This window comes from Myripristis murdjan, chromosome 9 (genome assembly GCF_902150065.1).
Source record: "Myripristis murdjan chromosome 9, fMyrMur1.1, whole genome shotgun sequence".
Lineage (NCBI taxonomy): Eukaryota > Metazoa > Chordata > Actinopteri > Holocentriformes > Holocentridae > Myripristis > Myripristis murdjan.
The window spans coordinates 33,456,774-33,482,451 of record NC_043988.1 but is presented as its reverse complement, the minus strand read 5'-3'; the positions used below and the strand labels follow the sequence as shown (position 1 = coordinate 33,482,451).

Genomic DNA, 25,678 nt, shown 5'->3' with positions numbered 1-25,678 from the left:
CCTTGTCTTATAATATTCAGTTGGTGTGATCATCACTAGATCCATGTCACTCACTGTGGCTTGCAGTAAACTTTCCAGATTGCTGAAATCTCAGGTTGGCACCATTAAATGATGTTTGGGGACAAGTCTCACCATGAATTTAGTGGCATCTGGCAGTCTTGATTTTTCTGTTAACAAATCAGCAAGTATTTTTTTTTTGTTGTTCCTTAAAACTTTGGTTGGTCAAGAAGAGAACAAAGACTGTTTTCCTCTAAGGGATGGACCCAAAGCCCTGCATTAGTTAAAAAGTGGAACTTCAGTGGAATGAAAGTAGATCTCCTGCATTGATCCTGCAGTAAATACAGGATGAAGTTTTTAATTTAATGTTATAAAGTTGAAGAAAACCAGTATATTGCAACACAAAAAGATCTGTTGTTTGTAATCGATTTCCAATTCAGAATCAGATCAGAAAATTCAGGTCACGGAGAAGATAACAAATATTCAGTTTTGTCTTGGAGATGTTCCCAAAGTCCTGCAGTAGTTTAGTGACAAAACGTCAATAACCACACCCGCTGAGAAATTCACACTGAAAGAATTTTTGCTGTGAAATAACAGCAAAACGATGTGCAAGCTGAAAGCTACACAAGGGCCTCACATGGGTGCTGTGTAAGTTTGATTTCAAAAATAACGTTTGGGAGCCATTTCAGTATCTTTCAGCCTGTTATACTGAACTGAAGGAGAACCTTGAGTGGTTACATTCAAGGTTATTTCATTCGAAAGTTGCACAGGGAGGCTCAGATCACTGTAGCTGTTGAAAACTTGGCCCTGAAAAGTTTTATTCACTTTTTTAATTCACAGAGTGAAAAAATGTTTGACCCAAAACAAACATACCCGCTGTTTAAAGTTAACAGTGTGATCGAACCTTTAAATTTTTGACTTGTTGATATAAATTCTTATTTGATATCGGCTGAATTCCTTCAAAACTTGTTTATATTGCCTCATCCTCGGCGTTCGTCATATTGATTCAACTTGACAAGCCCACACAACGTGCTCTATTGACTGAACCACCGAAAAAATGGCTCGCTTGAGGCGCCCGTTGATCCCAGTAACCGCTGATACAAAAAAAAAAAACACTCTAAAACAAAGGGTCAGACCTTTAAAACCGCGATCCCGCCTCTGCCATCGCTGCTGTTCAAGTTTTATGACGAGGACGGGGAGCAATTATCTGACAGCAAGTGCCGGCCACTGTGACTGAGAGGGAGAGGAGAGAGAGGGGAGGAGAGGCTCTGGCATGACACCAATTTTACACACACACACACACACACACACACACACACACACACACTCAGAGAGAGAGGCAGAGACTGCAGGGAGACAATATTGGCGATGTCTAGACAGATAAGCAGCAGAGACACAGGGCCTCCTGGGTCCTAGCTAGTGTGTATGTGTGTGTGTGTGTGTGATTGTGTGTGTGTGTGTGTGTGTGTGTGTGTGTGTGGGAGTGAGAGAGAGCCAATGTGTGTGGGGAATCAGGGAGAGAAGTTGGATGTCTGCTTCGTTAGTAACTGTGTGTGTGTGTGTGTGTGTGTGTGTACAGGGCCTGGGCATGGGGAGTTGGAGGAGTGCTAGAGTGTGTGTGTGTGTGGGTGTGTGTCCATCCTCCAGGCATCTCTACATTCTGCTCCAATCCCTCCTCTGTTATCCCCTCACTGCTCTGAAGCTCCCACAGTGGAGGATCACATTGCCAGTATACACACCTGTGATACACACATACTGTTCACACACACACACACACACACACACCATGCATACTTATGCAAACACACACAAAGCTGGGTATTCATGCAGTTTTTTCCAATACCTGCATCGGCTCTTATGCATCAAATTCAGGACCAGATTCATTTTTCAAGAGTAAGTTATTTTCTATGTAACATTTGATAAGAATAAAATAGAATCATAAAATATTTATTTTCTCACTTAAAAGTCCCATAAACTGGAAGAAAACATGAAAAATATGAACCTGAAGGTAATTTCCAATACAACACATTCAAAACATTTGCTTGAAAAACATGAGAATGTATGAAAGAGACGCTTTTTCGTCCCGTAACAAAGCTCAAATACCTGAAACCTCCATGCACACACACGAAAACACACACACATAACTCTCTGTTTCTGTCCTCAGCTCAAACAGAGCCATATCATTTCCTGCTAAAAGGTTCCCATGCTGCTCTATGAAAGCAAACAGCAGCAGCTCCCTTTTTATTCATTTTAAAGCTCATGACTGAACTTTATATCTTACATCGTGAAACACGTCACCTTTAAAATGCCGATAAGTGATTTCCCATCCACCTGTGCACTGGCAGCCTTTCTGTCAGGAGGGGGAGATAAACTTTTTTTTTTTTCGTTGTTTTATCTCAGTATGGCCGCTCCGCACAGCCGCTGCTGTTTGACTTTGTCGGGCGGCGCGGTGCAGACGCTGTTTGTCTGGCTGCGTGCAGATGGTGCGCCTCAGGCTCCGCTCCTCTGCTTTTTCACTCTGTAAATCAATAACGCCGCTCATGTACACACACAAACACACACACACACACACACACATGGACACACAGGTATCCATTTGCTGTAAAACGGCCTGATGGTGCATTCTGTGGTGTGTTAGAGGAGGAGAGAGAGGAGAGAGCGCCCTTGATTTATGCGGGAGACTTTGGACGTGTCCCAGCCGTGCCGGGCTGCCCTCTGCCTCCTCGCTGCGTCTCGTCCGAACCAAACAGGTTGACAGCTATCGTGAAGCCCATCATGAAATACTGTGGCTTCCCGGTTAGTGCTGCATTATCGTCTCTTTATGCATGAGGAAAAACACCAAAGACAAGGAGGCCTGTTGCAGAGGAGCGTCGTGTCGATGAAGGTTTTCAGTCACTTATCGTCCATCTGCAAGTAATAAGTCAAAGGCAACGGACCTTCATTTTTTTTCGCGCAATCTTGAAGATGTATCGCTGCTCATCCATCTGCTGAGGAAGCTGCCCAGATCAGTTGAAAAAAAAAACGTGGCGGTGCACACACACACACACACACACACACACATACCGCCATTCTAACCACAATGGCAATATGCGCTTGAGCTTTATTGTGTTATCCTTTTGACAAATTGCCTCCTGTCAAAGCTGCATGTATTATATGTAATACATCAGTGTCAGTAAAGAATATTAGTATTAATAAATATCCAGCATTACACAGAAAGTCCAACAGCCTTGACTTACTGTTTGTGGATACAAAGGGGCGCACTATCCCCACTAACTGGGGTCGGATCAAATTCTGGCTCTGGGTGTTTACACCTCAGAAACTTCAGAGCAAAAGTGTTTGGGAGCAGGACACATCAGTGTTAGATCTTTTACGTCTCTTGGGTATCTCTTGACATAAAACATCACGAATTGTCCGTGTTGGTAAACCACATTGGTTACTGTTTGCAGCTGTGGCATTTTGACAGTTCAGCCGACACACTTATCCAGCACAACTTTCAAAAGTGCAGCAGCAGAAAAAGCTATGAATTCATAAATCACCAACAGTAAAATCAACTTAATATGAGACAAAACGAGACAAAACTTTTGTCTGCACAGAAAATTGTTCTTCAGCAATCAGTCGCATGAAGGAAAGACATCTGATGTAGTAAGAAGCATGCAATGCAATGTATGATGTTACAGTTAATGTGTGTATTCTTTTAGGTGGCAACATGCACATTCACACTATTGCCTGTAATATTTCTGAAGTATTCCTGTAGTAACTCAGTTGCATCAGGGCAAAAAGGAATTTAGACTTCTGTAGATCTAAGCAGTTTGATCATTTGCACAATGGAAAAATTGTGTCAATGCATTTTTTTTTTTATTAACGATAATTCAACAAAGTACAGCTGTATCTCCTCCAGCTGTGCTGCCAGTTACCTTACGTTATAGCATGAGTTTAGCCAGATTAGCATTGTGCTGATGACGGTGTAGCGCCACCGTGGGCTGTGCTGGTATTGCAGTCAGATTAGAAAGCTTTGCCGCAGCCTACAGAGCAGTGGTTATTACTGTGAGCACAAAAGAATGTGTTAAATTGTGCCAGGGCATGAAAATTAAGAAAGGCAGCTGCTTCTGAATTTTATATGGAAGAAAAAACCCAGCATAATTTCAATTCATATTTTAGAGACCCCCCCCAGAATTTCTTACATCATCTCTTTAGGGGGCCTCATGTCTTATTAAGGGCAGCTGAGCTCCCCATTGCTCCACTGGAGTTCACACCATCATTACAGTGCCTCAGTCAAAATGCCCTAATAAACCTTCACATTCATGCACACAAAGTGTATTTCCTTATCACACGCACACAGGGTCCTTCTCGGATATCACCAGCCTTGGTCTTTCGGGTGACCACTGTAACTTCCTTTGCTGATGTAGCGTTTTTACAGAATAGGGAATAAAAGAGGTTTTTCTTGTTTTGTAAGGAGCGTAAAGGTCAGAGCTGCGGCACCCTGACATTTCTTGTACCCTGTATGAGCATGTAAGAGAATAATGCTGGGAGGGGAAAAAAAAAATCATAGTTAGACGATCCCCAAGGTCTCTTTGAAGAATCCCTTAATAAAGAGTTCACAGACTCTGACAGTATCTCTCTACATATAAAAAACCATAAGCCTTGGAGATATTTCCCCATCGAGGAACTTGAAGGTGATGATGGGATCTTCTTGGATTTTTGGATCTCAGAAACCCCATGCGGGTGAACCCTTGGTTTTTAGAGCGTGGCGCCCTCTGTGGCACTCTTGTACTTCCAAGCCGGTTGTCCCAGCAGCAGCGGCTGTCGATGCCAGGCCGTGTTAGGGACAATAGGTTTCCAGAAAGATGGATTATTGAGCGCTAAAGCAGGAGACTAATCAGGCCGTAATGACCCGCTGATGGATGGCCTTTCTCCCGACCGGGCCTGAGCCTTGGCTGAGTTGTAGCTTTGCTGAAAAGGAAGCAGGACCCTTGGCTTTCAATTACAGGCTAGTGGAGAAGTCTTTGAGCCTCTGAAAGACCCAGCGGCTCTCCTGTTCCCTGGCAGAAATAGAGAGAATTAGGGATTTTCTTTTTCTTTTCTTTTTTTTCGTGATCAGCAGTCCGGCTTTGAAAGGCTAATAGCTGAGCTCGTGCTTTGTTGTGGAGTATAACGGGGGGGGGGCAGGCCGAGTGGTTTTGCAGTTAAGCTAATGCTGTTTGAGAGTTTTGGACCTCTCCAATCGCTTGTCCTCAGCTTTGTCGAAGTTGTTTTTTTTTTTTTTTTAAACAGCTCTCCGTATCTCAAATAGAGCTTGTGATTACATTTCAGATTGCTCCGATTTGCTGTTGTTAACGCCGGCGCCCCACGTCACGCAAACAACCCCGCTGTTTACCTTTGCCACAGGCTGACTGGTTTTAGACGTGACGGCCGCGTGTTTCATTTAGAAGAAATCAGAGTTTGTTGCTGGTAAGGATTCAGTCTCTGTCCTGTTGTGTTTCCTCACTGTTTGACAAGTCTATCAGCCCGTCCTGTTCACCCCCAACCCTCCCACCCAGCAGGGAATTATGGTAATACAAGAGACGACAATGTCATTGTCATTACAGCAGTGTGACCAGCCTGGTCGGCTACAAGTCCATGTTTTATTGATGACTCCCACTCCATCCCGACAAAATCATTTCTGTTTTTGTGGACCGCAGCCAAAACTCTCCTTCCAGCACCAACTCCATTTAAAGTCCATCTACGCCTTGCTGGCTTCCAGCCCTTTTAAGGTCCCCTATTATTCAGTTGTCATGAATTTATCTTCAGATGTGCTGTGGCTGAGGATACAAATAAGGTTCTTTGTGATGTTTTGCAAACAAATGTGGTTCAGTTAAAAGGGTAATCACTGAATTAACCGGAAAACCAAGTCTTTACATGCAAACAGCAGCAGCTCCTCTAATTCACATGAGGTGAAACAGTTTAAATGCTGTGAACTGGCCTGATTGGATGGATTGCACTAATTCTTCAGTGAGGGAGCCAATCAGAGTTCAGCTGTGATGTGTTTACCAGAGTCAGTCTCACAGTGTTCACACCGTTTGGTTAGAATCATAAATACGTGCTTCCTATATAGAAAAATAAAACTTTTACATCTTCTCCCTACTTTTATTTACTTTTTGGAAATGAGATTTTCTTCTTCTATATGATTTCTCGCACTTTGCCACAGAATGCCAGCAACATGGAAGATTTTGAGAAGCATGGAGTTCATCGTGGACGTGTCTCCAGAAATAATATTAGTTGTAGGTCCCTGGAGAGACAATATGAGCTTCTCTACAAACTTCTGATCTCTCCGATATAGCATGAACGCAATCAAACTACCTAAAGAAAAGGATAGAAAATGCAATAATTAAGTTTATTAGCTCAAACAAATCAAACTTATCAAGTCAGCAGTGGCTAGGATGTCCCTGATGATTGGTGCAAGTTGGGTGTAATTTTTTTTTCTTCATTACGTACATGTGATGTTTGGTGTTTGAGACATCGCTGCTTGAAACAAGGGGACTTTTTGGCCTGTTGGTGGCGCTGTGGTGTGCCAGTCACATTCATTAGGTGGATAGTGGATACCAATGTAAAAACACTTCATTTTACAAAGTTTCATCATATTTGACCCAACGGTATCTGAGATATTGAGTCTGTTGGCCTGATGGTGGCGCTGTGGTTTCCCAATCCATTGTCCCTACTTCAAGCGAATGTCCTCATGAAGAGTTCTGGGTGTAACGAGTTACATTAATCAGATTATTTTTTGCGCAATAATGAAGAACAGAACTCAGTTATTTTTTTTGCTTTTGAAAATGTAACTTTCATTCCCTTTTCATTTAAATCCATCAAGTTAAAAAGAAAAAGAGGGGAGCGGCAGTGGGTCATGACGTGTCGCTGAGTTGTTGACTTGTTGGTTCAGCTCCTGGTGCTGATGTGGGCGTTGCCGGGGAGCCAGCTGGCGGCAGAAAAGAAGAACATGTGAGCGGTCGGCTGGAAACGTGTCGGTGTCGGCCGCCCTGCTGGCACCGGCTGGAACGGGAAATGTGCACCTCACCTCTGTGTGAGTTTTCAGTGTTTTTCCCAAGAATGGAGAATAAATGGATTCAAAGACGCTTTTATCTGGATTCAAGCGTATTTCCTCTGTGTGAGTTTGCGGTGTTTTTCCCAAGAATGGAGAATAAATGGATTCAAAGACGCTTTTATCTGGATTCAAGACGACCTGTTGGTTCTTGTTAGCTGTAGATTTGCTGTCAGCAAACATTCAGAACATTTAGTCAGTCTCAGTTGTTTTGATAAATCTAAATGTGTTTTTTGATGATTTTTGAATAAGGTTTCTTTCTCAATGACAGTAATGATCACCAAAATGCAGATCTAAAAAGCCCTTTTAAAAATCCGTAACTTTAAAGCACTCCGACAAGTTAGTTACTCTTAAAAGTGAGTTTCCCCAACACAATATTTGAATTCTTATAATAGACTCAGTGTTATATGCTCAAAGTTCACAGAAAAAACATCACGTTCCCTTTCTGAGAGGATTATTGCTGTTTTTTTTATGTTTGCCGTGTGGTTTTCCGTGTCCGCGGCGTCCTTGAGAGTCCTCGCTGTTCTTGGGGAGAGGTTCATAATTTCCTGGATGATTCGGTCCTCTGAGGAAGAAAGCCTGCCATGCTGACTTATGAGTTTTCCACGCTTCGGATATCTGGTGCAGTTCTGTGATTCTTTGCCTGCTGATAGACTGGAGTGGTGTGATTTGGATCAGCCAGCCAGGCAGGCAGAAAAGCCACAGATGGTCTGCAGGTTATTATCTACCAGCACATACACACACGCATACACACACATATAAACACACACAAACACAAACACACACCTCTGCACAATCCTGCAATCTATTACCACCTACTGCCCTTGTGTTTATCTCGATGCACTGATTATCTCTTACTGTGAATGGTCAGCTGTCTGGGGGGATGTGTGTGTGTGTGTGTGTGTTTCTGTGTGTATTTCTGTTTGTGTGTGTGTGTGTGTGTTCTGTTGAAAAGTTTATGAGCTTTATGATTTGCAAGGGTGTGTGAAAGTTTTATGAAAGTCTGTGTCCTCCCTAGTAAATTGATTCTGAGGAACTCTGCTTAGGCTTATTGAGTATTTTATGGCCAATATTTTCCCCTCTTGCAAGAAAGTAGTTGAATGAGAAAATGATCTGGCACCGACTTTTTCTGTGCACAGGAACTCGGGAGCCAGTCGTGCCTCGGCTGCGGATGCAAATCAAGACTTTGTGCATTTTTTATTTTCGAGGTCAAGGGCAGCCCAGTCAGTATTTCTGAACATGAAGCACTGCTGCCAACAGCCAGAGGACTTCATCTCCAGCAGCATCAAGATGTCAGATATGAAGCTGAATTTTTTTTGTGGAAACTCCAGGTTCAAACCTCTTTGACAGCAGACACCCATCCTGCTGAAGTGTCCTTGAGCGAGACACTGAATCCTCGAATCCCTGAAGAATTTCTCAATTTGGGATCAATAAAGTACATCCCTCTATCTGCTTATCAGCTCCAGCACTGCGGCTGTGTGTTGTCCTTTGCTTTGGAAGGGTGGTGGAGGATAAGTGTCACAAAATGTGATTGACGACTCTGAGGATGTGCCGATCTAGTGATTTTAATGACCTCAGTCTTTTTCAAAACACTTTCAAGACACCTAAAACAGCTCAGTGATGTATGATGATCTCCATTAATCAATCTCAGGCACCTGGTCAGGTGGTACAGGTGGAACCACACCCCTTTCAGTGATTTCAAACACACCGTCCAAATAACGCTGCGTTCCAGACGACTTGGAAGTGGAGATTTTTCCAACCTCCCGCTAGAAAAAGTACAGTGGAACGGCACTCATGGTAAGAGATACTCCTATACCCCTTTTCCACCAGGGCTGGTTCAGAGCCGGTGCCTGACTTAGCACCAGTTTTTTGGTTTTCCACCGCCCAAGCAGGGGCCAAACTGGTGCCAAACTGGTTCCAAACTGGTGCTAGGCAAGCACCGACTCCGAGCAGGGACTAAACAGGAGCCAGAGAAAGAACCGATGACGCGGCTCACCGCGGGCGGGGTTACAGCGGGGTTACAGACTCAAACGGGAGCAGCGATCGCTATAAACGTAAAGCTAAACATACTCACCGTTCGTTCCGACCACGAATACGATGGGTAGCCGGCAATAATTGCGTTTTTCGCCTCTGGACCGCAATGTAGGCTTGTAAACACACAAGCAGTATTTGCATCACTACGGTGGGTCGCCCATGTTTGTTGTTGTGATTCCAAGCGAGCGTCTCGCACAGCCACGTGATCACGTTTTACGATGACGTAATGACGTGGCTCTGACGTGGCTCTGACTTGGCTCTGCTTGGCTGTTGGCTGGTGGAAAAGCAAACCGGTTGTTTGTTGGCACCAGTTAAGCATTGGCTCTAGCACCAGCTCCGAACTAGCACCAGGTGTTTTTTGGTGGAAAAGGGACACTAGTAAACCTGAGGCAAATCAGTCTGCCCGACTTAACGGATCACACTCCAAGAGATCAAGAGGTCTGTGTTGACCTCCCACTTAGAATGGAGCATCACTGGTTTACCAGGTAAAATGGGAGTAACATCTGATCACAGACAGCTGACACAACCAATCCCAGATTAAGCCCTCGCACATGTCAGACTAATTGTGCATTGGTGGAATCATCATACATCACTTTCTAAGATGAACTGTTTCAGGAAGGCTGGAGGCTATAAACTGAAGTATTTCATTTCAGCATCACACCGGCGTGCAGTCAGACTCGCCGGTGACGTCTGAACTCCAGACGACTGAGGTGAAACTAAACGCTGCCACATCTGTCAGGCAGTTTGGTGTTCACACACCTTGTTGTACAGTGGAAGAGGGCAGAGCCTGAGTCACTCTAAAAGCTTCATTAAGCAGCCAAGGCTCCGTTTTCTGCCACCAAGAAGGGCTGCTTATGCAATGTAATATATTCAGTGACCATTTTCAGGTTTTGTTTTACTTTTTTTGCTGCTGTGTGCTGATTTATGTTGCCTCCTCAGCACATTGTCTAATGTTTACAGACTGTTGAGCCAAGTTGGCGTCTGTGGCAACTCCTCATCTTCCTTCGGATGCTGTTTCTCCAACTGACCGATTAAATTAGCCCTGCAATTAGCTCTGCCGCTGTCATCCCTCCGCACAGTTGCTGTGCAAAAGCTATTGTACGATTAGCTGTTTGACCACCTCTGCTCTCTGCTTTAAACTAATTCCTGACAGCAGGCCTGCTGCTACCAGCTGCTTCCCAACAGAGCGCCAGACGCCTTACAGCAAGTACTTTTTATGCAGTACTTGTAGTCAGTACAAATACTCCAAAGTTCAGTGCCGGTAATACATTGCCTCTGTTTGGAGGAGCTGCAGTTAGATGACTTCTGACTGACAGAGCTGAGCAAGTCTTGGTAATCAAGAAAAAGACTCCACATATGTGCTGAAAATGCGCCACAGTGCGATCGCTGTGACAGCCCAAAGTGAAACCGGCATCAGGCTGCGTTTTAAGCAACAGGCAACACAGACGGCGTCTTTTCACAAGCAGTCATCATCGCTCAGCTGGTCATGTCTGAACGTATTAATCTGCAGCATTTTCATACAAATAAAAGTCTGTTTTGCTGCTCTCCGCTGCTGATTGCAGTACAACAACAGCGAAGGTGTGAGACCTTTCAGAGCTCCATCAACACGCCATCAACAGAAAATCGGAGGAAAAGTGTCTTCTTTCTCTCAGTTGATTGACAAGTGAATTTAAAGTCGGTGCACAAAACACGGCAGTAAAGGCTGTTTGGACCAAAACTGATATTGCAGATTCACCACGTCAATTCAAACACTGATGATGTTTACAGGCACAGAATATTTGAGTTTTTTCCCTGATTTTGACTAAGACAGTATTCCCTCCAAGCTGTGTACATGGCTACTAATGTCCCACTGTTTATCTGTGTGAACACGGCCTCCCTCTTCCATCCATTCAGCCACCTTAATGAAAAGCTGTTGTGATATTTGCGCTTATCCAAAACCCTGTTTATATCCAAGTCATTCATAATTTTTAAATGTAGGCGTGTTTCTCCTTACAGCCAGAAATGTGGGCTTTTCTTTTGTGAATGCATCTCTACCCCAGCCTTGCAAACTGTTGCAAACCCTAACGCTAACCACACTCGCAACAGTGGAAACCAGGGTTTGTGAGAGTTTCACAAATCTAGGGTTACCGTCAAGACGGGACCTGCACAGAGCTGACCATAAAGTGTTTGACAAACTGCAGTAAAAACCCTGATTGAGATGCACAGTCCAAATGCGCTGAACAAATGACCAAATAATACTCCTAAAACCTAAATAATATCAGCATATCCCTTGTCTGAATTGGAAAATACTGCAGTTGGAAAAAGGCCTAATTAGGAGCATACAAATGGAATATGCTGTTTACGTGACCCGTATCAAATTAGGAATATTGTCGTATTTGGGCATACTCTCTGATAAATGTTTGAATTTATGTTGAAGTCCTGACTGTGTGTGTGTGTGTGTGTGTGTTTTGTGGTTTTGCAGGCGTCCCACTCCCCTCAGGTGCTGTCGGTGCCGATGACCTGGGTGAGGGAGGGCGGCATGGTGCGACTGGGTAAGAAACACCTGCAGGCGGAGCACAAGGGCGTCGCTGCTGAAGACATCATCTACAACATCGTCGACTCTGACCAGAACCCCAAATACGGTACCGGCTCTGCTCACGCTCACTCAGTCTGCTGACATGACCACATAGCATGCAAAAGTACAATGCATCAGATTATTCAGAGCATGCATTCATCTTTTTCTGCAGCTACTATTGGCAGCCGTCAGATAAATGTCGTGCAGTAAACAGTATAAAGTTTGCTGGTTGTTTTTCCAGGTAGTTTGTCAGTCCTTCATGTCTTCATCTCCTCTCATCTGTGTCCAGGTGAGGTGCTGCTGGTGTCCATGCCAGCCGACGGCCCGGCAGAGTCCTGGCAGCCGTCGCTGGCAGGCGACAGGCACTCGACGCCCACCAGCTCCTTCACCCAGCAGGACGTCGACGACGGCGCCGTCTGGTACCGCCACTTCGGCACGGGGACAAACAGCGACGCCTTCCAGTTCCAGGTCGGTGCCGCGTCTCGCTGCTCGCCTTTCCTGCGTTTCCCCAACAAAGAATGCAAACTTTTTTTGTGGCTTCGATAGGGAGGTTTTAGTGACTGATCGAAACCCAAATGCTGTATCTTCAACGTAATAATCCATCAGATTTTGATCTAAAAATTCATATCATTGCAATCTTCAGTTATGATTCAAGCTATCTCAAGTATAAAAGCCTGAGGAATAAAAGCTTTTCCATCAGATGTTCTGAATCATCTAAGCACATTAAGCGATGCATTTTATTTTTCCAGGAATAAACAGAAGAAGAAGAAAAAGTAACAGTAATAATATTAGTAATAATGATAACAAAGAAAAGAGAAACTCAAACTCCATCAACAGGAAAGCCCAGTCCCGCCCACACTGTTTGATTGACAGGTGATCTCTGGGAAGAGCCGTGCAGAAACATGACAATTATGAGTGCTTAGGGGAAAAAAAACACTTATCTCTTTAAAAAAAAAAAAAATAGATTACATTACAGTTTGAATGCAGGATAAACACACGAAGGGGAACTTGTCAAACTTGTAGAAAAAAAAGAAGAAATATAACGTGTGCTGTGAGTCGGAAACCTCGAGGGACTGACGAAACCCATCACTCGAAAAGAAAAAACAACAACAAAAAAAACAACTAACAAACAAAAAAGCGGTGACAGCGACACATGTCATCCTTCACAGGGTTGTTTTCTCTCTCATGTCGTCTTTCTCTCTCCGGAGGATTCTCTCTTTTCTTTAGGTCACCTTGTCCGTTCCTGTTCACCTCCTCTCACTTTCCTCTCTTTTCAAATTGATTCTCTTCAATTTCACTTCAGTCCAGTGAGTTCAATAAAACACTACTACTCCTTCTTCTTCTTTTCCTTTCTCACTCTTGCTCTTCCATCCACTCCTTCACTGCTTGTGATTTATTTTATTTTATTTTATTTTATTTACCAAAAAAAGTTTGGATATCTGTCCTTAAACCCCGTCCTGGCTATTAGGAACTTGTGAAATGTTTTTTTATTCCTTTATTCAGAAAGATACGATGTGCCTGTCACTCAAACTTGGCTTCAATCACCAATCGTTTTCCAGTTTTGTGTGCATTGTGCTTTTTAAAATCGCAAGGCCATTTTGATGAAAACTTTTCTTTTTCTCTTCTTTTTTTTTTTTTTTCAAGTTAATCCCTGAAACTGGGACTCCCCGGCGTGCTGGAAACGTACGATAAAGAGAAGAAGTGCCTGAAACTCTCTGAAAGGAACAGGCTGTATTTTTAGAGGGATATATACACGTCTCCTCTCTCGGCTCCTTCCTCCTTTCCTCTCTGGCTCCCTTGCCTCCTCGCCCTGCTCCCTCTTTCACTCCCTCCATCCCTTCTCCGACTGTAATCTCTCCCTGCAGTCTTTCTCAGCACATCCCGCTCCTCCTCCTCCTCCTCTCCGTTCGTTTTATTTAGCGTGGGTCTCCTCCACCTCGGCCCGAGCCGCAGCACCGAGCTCCCCTGGGTGACTCATCCGCACACAAAATCAACCCGTGGCGACTTAGCTCGATTAGCGTAAATGACACCGAATTACTCGCAAATTAGCTCCAAATCCAAGACAATCCCAGCGAAATCGATGCAGCTTTCATCGTGCCACGGTTAAAAGGGTTTGGTGCCAGGCTCTGTTTCACCTCGGCTCCATTAGAAAAACACGACAGGCAGCCAAAATCTTGTAGCTATGTCTAATCATCTCTCTCTCTCTCTCTCTCTCTCTGTCCCCCTCCCCTCCCTGCATTTTGGCTCTATCTATCAGGGCAAATGTGTTTCAATTACACAGCGCCGAATTCAAATTAAATTCTCAAGTGTCTCATCATTTTGACAGTGTACGGGGGAAAGCAGAGGCGAGGAGAGGCGTAACTTATCACAAGCCGGAGCACCGTGAGCGTTTGTGCTGTTTTGTCAGAGGCAGCGATTAAGTGTGACGGTTTGTCAGGGTGGTATTAGTTCCCTCCATTGGCTGCTATCGAAGTGTGTGGCGTCTTGTTAAACTGATTGATTTAAATTCATTCTGCCGCTGCAGCTCGGAGCCGCGCCGCCGAACAGAAGTAGGCCAGGCCGCCGCCGCCGTCGACACATTCGTTTTCCTCCGCGCCGGTGAACGTGTGGTTTTGCACATCACAACATGATCACACAATGCAATATGTTGACTTTGCAATACTAAAAAAAAAAAAAAAAAAAAAAAAAAAAAAAAAAACAGGGACATGCAGTTTGAAGTCTGGATGGAGGAGGGGGAGGTTTTCACAGCAGACAGACGCAACGTTTACTGATGCAGATCCAACAGCAGTGAAGGCACAAATAAGTGAATCAGTTTTAGAAAAGCAGCACTTTAAAGGTTGGCGGTGAGGTAAGCTTATGAAAAATTAGAGCCTTAACGCACAGAAATCCCATGAGGTGACACACAGCACTCTCATGTTTGCTAACTTGGCCCTTCTGTGGCTACACTTCAATCAGGAGAGAAAGTGAATAAAGTAAAGATGATTGTTCATTAAAATAATAAGTGACGATAAAGTCAGCAGTATAACAAAATCCCCCTGTGGAGTCCAGACACTGGTGGAGGTGGCTGAAGACTTCAGATGAGGCTGAAGAGATGGAAAGTTATGAATGAGCCAGGATTATGAAAATGAGGAATGTAACTATCAGTCCGTGCACGAGCAGAACATCTGACTCTCCTCCTGGTTAAACTTTTGCTAAAGCTCAGATACGATTTGCCTCCACACCTTACAGTAACATCCCTTACGGAAAGAAAATACATTTACCAATATATTACATGAAATATATTACCATACATTACAATATATTACATTTAATATATGGAATTACAATAAATTTATTTGTTATGTATTTGAAAATGTCTTAGCAATACATGGAATAATATAATGGTGAAACATATATAATGCAATATATTTATATATATATTGCATCAATATATTTTAATATATGGAAGTATACATAAGTAATTGCGCATTTCAGATATTGCAATATATTGGAAAATATAAAGACGAGTTCCCATATATGGAAATGTATTATCTAATATATCACATGATATTTTCCAGTATGCTGCAATATATTTTTGTTTCGTAAGGGATGTGATGCTATTTGGATTTAAGATAAGATAAGATAAGATAAGATATTCCTTTATTTGTCCCACGGTGGGGAAATTCCACGTATTACAGCAGCAAAGTGGATAGCAAGATATGAAGCATAATTTACACTATAAACAGTATATGCAGATAATAAGTACCAAAGAGCAATATAAACATTATAAACAAGGAATGTAGAAAAATACTATATGAACAATTTAAGCAATAGAAGAAAATAACCTAAAAATTGCACAATATGTCAAAACAAATGGAAATGGAAACGGACAATCTTTCGGCTTTCGTAGTGCCTTTTGCACAGTATGGGTCCCTGAACGTGTCCAGCACTCTTTGGATTATATTCTGTACAACTTCCTGGATGCTGACTGGATTCACGAGGCCCAAACGTGCATCTGTGAAGCTCCACGTTTGTGTATTGCTGCAGCGTCGCCTTGATTGACAGCACGCTCATCGCCTGTACGCCGACAAGTGGCTGGCAATACGTTTACCATGTCACATAACATGGCATGGGTGTGATTTCTTTAAAAAAAATTTTTTTTTTTTTCCCGGTGACTGTGTTTCCAGATGTCTGATAACAGGCAGTGTTTATAGAAATGAGAGCTCGGCCCCTTCCACAGATGGTTTGGCAAATTGGATGTTGATGTAATCTAACTGTGATTTGTGCCCGTCCAGTCTTTGTCACCTGATGCAGCCGGGGGTGATTGGTCTAAACTAATGGTCTAACCGATGTTACGCTGTAAACCAATGGACACAAAACAGACAGTCTGAAGCAGGGAGGCCCAGTTTTCTCTGGATTCTCTGGTGTTTAGGACACATTTTTGTATTTCAGTTTCGATTCGTCACTCTCTCTCAGAGTTCTCAACAGGCCTGAAAAGTGGAGCCCGGTCCAGGCCGCCCCCGGAAACTGGGAACCATTATCAATCCGACCTGAAAGAAAACAGTCCAAGTGGTAGAATTAGACAGAGAGAGAGGGAAAGACAGGAGAAAGTAGAGTCAGAGGACGAACGGAGTGTCATTTATTTATTTCCCATCTCGCTGTTGCCCGACGAGCCGGTTGGAACAAATGTTAGTCAACCAATTATCATTAATATGCAATGTGTTGTGATTAATCATTCATTTGCCATTAATGTTTGCTTTTGTAATCAAATGTGCTCCACAGTCCGCACAGTTATAAACACACCTTAACACAAGTACAGCAGCATTTAGTTATTATTATTATTATTATTATTTAGGCTGATATTTTTACATGAAGTTTATGTCTGTGTCATGTATCTGTACATTATTTATAGCCACATTTTCATCAGTTTCAATCAGTTTACCAAGAGATTACAGGTGAAAATCAGCCTAGTGGCTAAACCTGGCATATCCCCTCTGATTTTATATTTGCATTAATGTCAGCTGTTCTTATTGAATGAGTAAATCTCAAAATGGGTCTATTTTTGCATAAAAATCTCATGTAGTGCAGCTTAAAGGCCTGAGGAAGTGGCGTCTTAGTTCCGCAGTCATTCAGAATAGTAAACCGACATCAGTTGGGGAAAGAAACCCAGTTTTATTGGATGGGACGGGTGGAGTTGTTAAAAAATTGATCAAGGTTTTATTGGTTGAAACTTGTGTTTACGCCCACTGTGGCATGAGATCATGATTAAACACACACTGTGTCCCAGGAAGTGAAAGTGATGGAAGTTCATTTCATGGAGACGACGCCAGTGTAATCCTTCATAATATTTATAATCTGATTTAGATTTCATCCCATTCGAGGTTTCCTGTTGCATTGTATCAGCTGAACAATCAATAATTTACGTGCTACGCCCCTGATTTGGATGAAGGCGGCTGAGTCGGCACCGACTCTCATGTTAACTCATTAGTTGTGACTGGCAGAGCCGCCTCCGGGCTGGATGCCGCCGCCACATCCCCTCTGAATGACAGAGCCGACTACAAGCTCTCGACTTTCTTACCCAAAATGCCGCTGATGTGACAGGAACAAACTCCAGCGGAGCGGCTGCATGAGGGAGGAAGTGGTGACAAAAAACTGCCGCCGTCGTTCGTGGGAGAAAACAATTCAGGGCTACATGTTGTTGGAGAGCTCGAGGCGGAGAAACGGAGCGGCTGTAACTCAGTTTGACGTCCAACCAAAACAGACTAACTGTCTGAGAGCTGATTAAGGAAGTCAGCGGAGAGGAGCAGAGCCAGAATTCAAGTGTAGTTTCTCGGAGCTGCGATCCATCATCATCACCCATCATCAGACTGGAGCGCGAGCGCCAGCTCCACTTCAAATAGATCAGCAGATCAGAAACAAACCAAAAGAGTGGAGGGCAAAGGTCAAAGCCCCGGCAGTGATGGAGTGTGCTCATGTACAGAAATGCAAGAAGAGCAAATCAGAACAATGAAAGCTACGGAGGTGGAAGGAATTTAAAAAAAAAAAAAAAAATTGAGTACTGTATTAGCTTGTCAACACTGATGATGGGAATTTGTGTCAGTGCAGCTCTCCAAAGGCAAACAAAAATTTAAAAACCGTCCTAAAAGTAAAACGCGTGGGAAGTCACTCACCACACACTCATACACAACATTCATTCATAAAAAATGCAACGTGCAAACTGCTGGGTAATAATCATAAAAGTGCCTCCTGAGACGGGCGGCTCGACATCCCGTCTCTCTCCCTCCGGAGGGGAGGGGCTTGAAGAGGGTGAGAGGAGTCACCTGGCTCCACCTGGGCTTTGTGTTTGATCCAGGTGGCAGAGGTCAGGTGTTTCTTCTAATCGGCACTAAAAAAAGCTGTACCGGTTAGAGTTAACAGACAAAAATGTGGAATACGTATAATTTGAGTCCACCTAACCATTAAAATGCATGCTTATTCCACAATTTGTCTGCTGAATCTAAATGGTCCTCACTTTTGATTATTGCAGCTTTGTTTTTGTTTTTTTTTAAACATGGTCAATTAAGCAATACCTGCTTCACTTTTATTTATACAGCACAATGAAAAACAACAGGAGTCGACCCAAAGTGCTTTACAAATCATGACAGAAGGATTTACAGTACAAATGTACAAGATTAAAGGAGTGATACATAAAACCCGAGACTAAAATGGAAAACACACAGAAGAGACAAAAAGGGAAAATCAAAATCAAATATTAATGAGAAATAAGAAATTAAGAGGAAATTGATAAAATCAGAAAAACGGAATAAAACCATCAACGGATTAAAACTCAGTGAGAGATGAATTAAGAGTGGACTTGCCAAGAAAAAAAAAAAAAAAAACACTGCGGAACCTCAGGTTGAACTGAAAGCAAAAGGACAGCGGGTCTTTAAATCTGATTAGAGGTGTTAATGGTGGAACAGGACTTAATCTGGGACCAGAGGCTAATCCAGAGCCTGGTGAGCAGCGACAGGAAAAATCCCGGTCACCTTTTGGTTTTGAGGCGTGATTTGGGGACTAATATGGGATTAGATTAGATCAGTCAAGTGCTGTGGAGCGAGTCCATGTAGCGGCCAGTTTTAGATGTAATTCCAGTTGAGGATTCCAGTATAAAAACCCTGTAAGTTTAGACACATTTGAAAATAAATCGGTGCAGCTCTGCTCTGTGAGACTAACGACAGACTCGGCCGAGCTTTTGCATTTCTGTCTCGTACTTTTATAACTCCATTCTGTAGCAGCTGCATGTATTTTTAATGTTTTTTTTTTGTTTTGTTTTGTTTTGTTTTTTTTCCACTGGTTGATCTTGTTTGGCGCCTTGTCGTGTGTGTGTTTAGAGCACTTTTTTTTCTATCCGGCTTGCAATCTAAATTTCCCTTTGAGGGACACTGAAGAGTTGAGCTGAATGAAGCTCAGCCCGACGCCAGCTTCACTTTGTGTTGTCACGGCGGGCGGGCCGGAGCTCGTTTCCACCTCGTCTCCTCAGCCCCGAGTCCCAAGAGCTTTTCATCCGCTGTCAGTCAAGAACAGATATTTATTTAACTGAAAACATTATGTGGTATCACTTCAAAATTGAGAGGGAAGGTGCCTTTTGATGAACTAGAGGACAAAAACTCCAAATGGGATGCAACAGTTTTTATTTTCTTGAAGAGACGGTGGCTCAAACAGAAAAACGTGTGCGGCCTCTCCTCAGGTGTCCACCGAGGGCCTGTCAGCGGCCCAGAGCGACGCCCGGACCTTCACCATAGGAGTGCTGCCCCAGGCGCCCGGTTTCCCCCAGCTCGCCCCGGACTGCGACCTGCAGATCACGGTGAGCGACGGCAAGCAGCCAGACGAACCGCTGGAGGTGTTGGACGGAGCAGGAGAGCTAATTAATTAATGCTGCTGCTCTGGTGAAGGTCGTACAGGATGTTGATGTTGTTTGAGTGATGCTGTGGTCTCTGCGTGTGTGTGTGTGTTTGTATGCATGTGTGTGTGTGTGTGTGTGTGTGTGTGTGTGTGTGTGTGTGCAGGCTTTGGAGGACCGCGTAACGGAGATAACACCTTCAGCTCTGTCCTTCGTCGACTCGGAGACTCCCAGCGAGAAGCTCATCTACAACATCACCAAACCCCTGCCGCACGGACAAGGTCAGCCACACACACACACACACACACACACATATGCATAGTTTTTCCCTCAGACAGCGGGGTGCTGGTTCAAAGTCTAAGCCCTGTCGGGTCTGTTTTTATATCTGTGACATAAATTATTCCATCCCAAATGAATCACGTGTCCTTGAGCAAGGCACTGGACCCCAGATCGCTGCAGCACACACTAAAGTGACTTTTGATAAGTCACTTTTAGGTCACTTTTCAACACAACACGCTAAGAACTTTTGGCAGAGCATCAAAAGCGGTAAGTGCAACTTTACCTCGGTGTTTTATTTGAGATCAAGTCGACAAAACAGTAACTGTTGTGTAAAAGCAACAGAAGACATGAGGCCTGTGTAGATAATAACATCAGAATCAGAATCAGAATGCCCTTTATTGTCATTTTACAAATAGTAGAATGAAATTGCAGCAACTCCATTTTCAGTGCAAGACAATATAACAACAACAATACAAAATATAAAATATATAAAAATATACAAGGTACCAGATTCACAGAATCATAACAGTATAAAAGTAAAAAAATAAATAAATAAATACAAAAAAAATAAAGTGCGTAATAGTAAGGAGGAATGTACAGTGTGGAGTACAAATATGAGTGCAGATATAAGTGGACATAAATACTTGCTATGATGTTATTTACATGATGTTTTTTTATTATAACTCACAGCCCTCTTGTGTTGTATTGCTTAAATATTAATGTATGACACCATACACATGTATTAAATCATATGCGTGTGCGTATACATCATGCAGAGCCTTGTGCTTTAAGGAGCTGCTCAGTGGAACAGCAGAAAACAACATTTTTGTTGTCCGACACTCATGCAGATAAACACATTAACTCCCAGGTTTTACAGACTTGTGCTGTTGCTGCGCTGGAAGCAGTTTGGGGTTGAGTGCCTTGCTCATGGGAGACGTCTCCTCCCGGCTTCACCCAGCTGGACCTTCTGGTCACAAGCCTGTTTTTGTGAGCCTCCGTCACCCAGACCTGCTGTCTTTGTGATCGCTGGCTATCCGTCTGCGCTATTATAAAAATGAGTGTAGATTTCCTCTCCGCTGAATTTAATGTGCCGTTCAGAACTGGAGCCATTAATTTTGGATTTGGACCATACGACGAACTGGTGTATCATTTCCAGCTCTCCGTCTAATGAAAGAGAAAAATGATTTGCGGTGGCTTGTGTTCATCAGCTAATGGACTGATAAATCTGAGCAGAAGTCATTTTTATCAGTCAACAAGGTCCAGGACAGCTGCGAAATGAACAGCTATTATTTGTCATGCATAGTTCATTTTCTAAAATGGGTTTTGACCTGCGCAGCATCTCGTTTCTAATTTCATTTCATCTGATTTAAATGTGAGTTAAACTGGAGTCTGTAATGTCACTGGACAGTTCAGGATTGCTGTCGATTTTCAAGACACCAGAGCTTTGTTTTTTAATTTGATTATACTGTATAACGTTCAAGAAAGACTTAAGCAATTACATTAAGAACTTTCTGCAGGATAAATGCATGAAGCAGGATTTGTGAGATATGTAAAAATGTGAAAATGTGAAAATGTTCCCGTCTTGTTTGTCGTCAGGTGCCATCGAGCATCGCGACCGGCCGCACAAAGCCGCGACACATTTCACGCAGGCCGACATCAACAACGGCAAGATCGTCTACCGGCCGCCGCAGGCCCCCTCCCACCTGCAGGAGCTCTACCAGTACTCCTTTACTGGTGAGACTCACACACACACACACACGCACACACATGCACATACACATGCATGAATGTGTGCACGTGCACTAACCTTTAGTTCCATTAGAAATACACCAAGTTTTCTGGATATCGTCCAACTTGGCTTTTAAACATGGACACCAAACTCATCCACGTGTCCCAGGAGATAAACAGGTCTCATTGTTTAACATCAACATTATCCAAAGGAAACTCAACTTTTAGTAATAAAAAGCTGTTAGTTCAGTTTATCATGTGGCCTGTGCTTTCATAATTTCCAACATAATTTCTAAATTTTTGTCTCGACTTGATCCTGTTGGGACCCATCAGGACCCGTCCATCAGGTACCCACACTCTAATTGACATTAAATCATTTTTAGGTATTTCAGGTGAGTAGCTAGTGTTTTTCAATTTGACCCCAGCCAATGTTTAACGTCTCTAAATAAAGGATTAACCTCATTTTTTTTGCTTCATATTTAATGAGTTTTCCTTATGTAATGGCCACTACCGAGTAAAGATGAAATTGACATGATGATATGTTTTCAATGTCCTGTACACACTTTGTAATGCATCGGTTATAAATAACAAAAATCTGTTCTTAGAAATAATATAAAGCCATTAAAACACCAAAAAATTATATTTCTTTCCAATTTTAGATCAATCAGTGAGATTTTACGGTGATTTGCATATTTTTCCACAGTGGCGTAATACGAATACTGGATGTATAAGTGGGGCGGAGTTATGTTTTATTTAAAGGGCTATTTAGGTCGTCAACAAAGAAACATAAAGTAGCCTACTTGACACATAAACTTTGATAACAATTTTAGTCATAATAATTTTGTGGAAGTTTAAACTGCAGGTGTCAAATTGACCCCAAACATAAAAGATGTTGAAAAATATGAACATAACAGGAGGATTAAATCACATTTTCTGTAAAATTACCAGTCTCTTACACAAAACCACTATAGTCCAAGTTATCTGTGGACACATGGATGATTTCGGTGTCTGTTAACACTTTACTGGGCGAAACCTCTTCTCAAAAGCGTCTTAAAAGCTTCCTTATAAAAAAAAATAATTTCAATTTTCAAAATAATTTAGGAATGGCTCCCAAATTTGATGGAAATTTAAGTTGATCCCTAACCCGGTGCACAGCAGCTGGGGGCGCTGACAATATCCTTTTTAAGAGAATGAGTAAAAAAAAGATGCAAAGCCAGTAGCCTCTGATTGGTAATAAGCTAACGTCAGCTCTACCGGGACTAGATAGATAGATAGATAGATAGATACTTTATTCATCCCGAAGGAAAATCACAGTTTTCAGCAGTATCCACAGAGTACAAGATTAAGTAAATAAAAAATAAAGAATAAAAGAGGTCACTCGAGATCTAAAGATCTAAGTACCCAATGTGCAAAAAAACAATGTGCAAAAAAACCAAAAAACCAGTGTGCATCGATGTATACAATGTGCATAGATGTGGGCAATGTGCAAATTTACAGTATAAACAGATGATAAATAGCAGCAAGCAATATATACACTATAAACAAGGAATATATAAAAAATAGAAATATGAACACTGGTAAAAGAATAGCTCTGATAAATAATAAATTTTAATTGCTCTGTGTTTTTTTTTTTGTTTCAAGCCCAATGTGCTAGAATTGGACCGGGTGAGATATTTAGTTGGACTTTATTTTTTATTCCTCCACCTCGTTATGAAGCGCTTTATAACCGTGGTTTTGAGAAGTGCCCTATAATTAAAAGATATATCGTTTTTTATTGTACGCTAATGAACAGGCGCCGCTCCCCAAACGCTCGCTGTTTTCCTGCGCAGCGTCGACTGCACTCACAAGTCCCTGTTGGTGAATTTAGCCTCCATTTTATCCCGCATCAGGAAGGCGGACGGAGCTCTCTGGAGTCACATCAAATCAATTCATCATGAAAGGAAACACTGATGTTTTTCAGACCGCTGCATGGAAGATAGCACAACTAAAAAAATAAAATAGAAAAATAGAAATAAAAGAAGTTCAGCGAGCCTACAGTAGAAAGTGGGACTTCAGCATCTGTATATCAGTTTCATCATTCTTCTTTCTGTCTTTCTCAAAGTGACAGTTTAGTCTGTAAAAGTGTCATCATCTCGCCAACCAAAGGCTGCAGACGCCCGCCGGCCGCCGACTTAATGCTCCCGTTTGTTTTTTTTAGTTTTCCCTGTCAGTCATTTCGGTGTCAGAAGTCGCTTTTCCCACTTTGAAACAAACCTCATCTCATCTTTTGCCAACCCAGATTAAGCGAAACACAGGATCACAAATTGTATCAATACAACCCGACGTGCATGATGCAATTTGAAAGAGTGATTTCGCGAAACTTGGAGGAGTTTCACCGTTTTTTTTTTTTTTCAGAACGATCTACGTGGGAGCGCCACGTTTTTTTTCAAAGGGGGGAACTCACACAAAAATATACTCCAGCACCGGATAATCCTTAATCCAGGATCAAAGCTCACTTTAGTCAACTCTTTCTCTTAATCTGGGTCGGTGAAAACTCCGGTGAAAGGCTTTGCATCGATAAATCAGCCCCCATCGCCTGCTGCGTTTCATGCATTATGGGCTCATCCGTTTAGGTTTTATGTTCGGTGCAATGCCCTGTCGACTCCGTCTGAATCCGCTGTTTCTTATTTTTATCGCCTTGCAGCCGGTTTTAAAGCGCTAACAGTTTTTTATCCCCAATAGGTCTGCCTGAGTCGCTGAGCGTCTATTTCACAGGTAGAGATATACTTCAGAGAGGAGGCGAATCGCTCCCTCTCCTCCTTCCTCCTCCTCCTCCTCCTCTTTCCCACTCTTCACCCTCTCTTCGGATTTCTCCTCTTCCCTTCTCTCTTTTCCAGACGGTCTATCTCTCCTCCCTCCAGCTTCCCTCCTCCGTCTTCGTTTTCTCCTCTTCCTTTCACAGTCTGCCTCCGCTCTTCTGCTTTCCTCTGATTTTTTTCCTCACATCTTCTTCTATTCCTCTCCTCCCACCTTTCAGTCATTTTTTTCATGATTTAAAGCTTCAAATTTCAAAAAAATATATATGTTTAATGGAGGATCTTGCACTGAGTTGATTGAGGTTAGTTGAAAGACTGTGCTCGCTAATTAATGATCACAAAGGAGGAGTTTTGTATTCGGGTTAAATTCTTTTTTTTCCAGTACTTGAATGTCCATCTCTCCTCTCATTAGGATATTGGCCAAAGCGTTTTGCCGTCACCTCCAACAAAAAAGCAAGCAAGGTGTAGAAGAAACTGCATTTTTCTCCAGAAGTAGTTTATTAATGCTCTTAGACTGATCAAATCAAATTTTCTGCCCTTTTGTGGCACAACTGAAGCTTCAGCTCTGAATTTCCAACTTGTAATTCCAAGTTTGATCGAGATTTAGTTCATTTTTGAACCTCAGGGTTTTTATTTTTAACCAAACCCGAGCTGTAATGAATGAATTAATGGAAACAAACCTGATTTATATCACAGCACGGCCCACTTTCCAAATGTCGGAAAACCTGAACTGGAAACAGCTCGTTCCTCCTCTCCTCCCCTGTCCATCGATTTCCTGACCTCCCTGTCCCCCCGTCGTCCTTCACCTTCGTCCTCCTCGCTTTCACAGCTTCCTCTCCTTCTCCGCCTCGGCCGTGTTCTCGCTTCTTCTCCTTCAGGCCTTTTGATCTTTAAAGTACAACCTCTTAACACGTCCCACTTTTACTGCATGTGTGATGAACCGCCGCTGCCCCCGCGTCCCCAGGCGCTTTTGTTTGGGGAGATGTGTGTGTGTTTATGTGTCTTTGTGTGTGTGTGTGTGTGTGTGTGTTTATGGACGTTTCCTCTGGTGATACAGACATTCTCCATTCGGTTCATTCCCCATGCAGCGTTACGTGACGACAGGAGAGTGTTTGGAGAGTTCAGGCCCGTCGCTTAAGTGCTTTTCTCTCTTGTGTAGGCCCCGGGGCAAACACACACACACACACACACACACACACACACACACACACACGCACACACACGCAGAGTGCAGATATAGTTCAGCAGCTCAGATTTACAGCAGTAACTGTTGACGCTTTTCCTCTCTGTGTGTGTTTCTCACCTCCTCACAGCTCTCACTTCCTTTTCTCAGTTAATTAGATCAATTCAGTATCGACCAG

At 42.9% G+C, this 25,678-nt stretch overlaps 1 protein-coding gene across 1 annotated transcript in view; it reads left to right on the top strand.

Annotated features, from left to right (window-relative positions):
- The window catches only part of fras1 (Fraser extracellular matrix complex subunit 1), a 321,197-nt gene that overhangs the window by 220,230 nt on the left and 75,289 nt on the right, over positions 1–25,678 (top strand). The window contains 6 exon segments of the mRNA XM_030059979.1: positions 11,565–11,724; positions 11,947–12,125; positions 19,363–19,479; positions 19,682–19,796; positions 21,391–21,528; positions 24,244–24,276. Of these exon segments, the coding sequence (XP_029915839.1) occupies positions 11,565–11,724; positions 11,947–12,125; positions 19,363–19,479; positions 19,682–19,796; positions 21,391–21,528; positions 24,244–24,276 (742 nt within the window).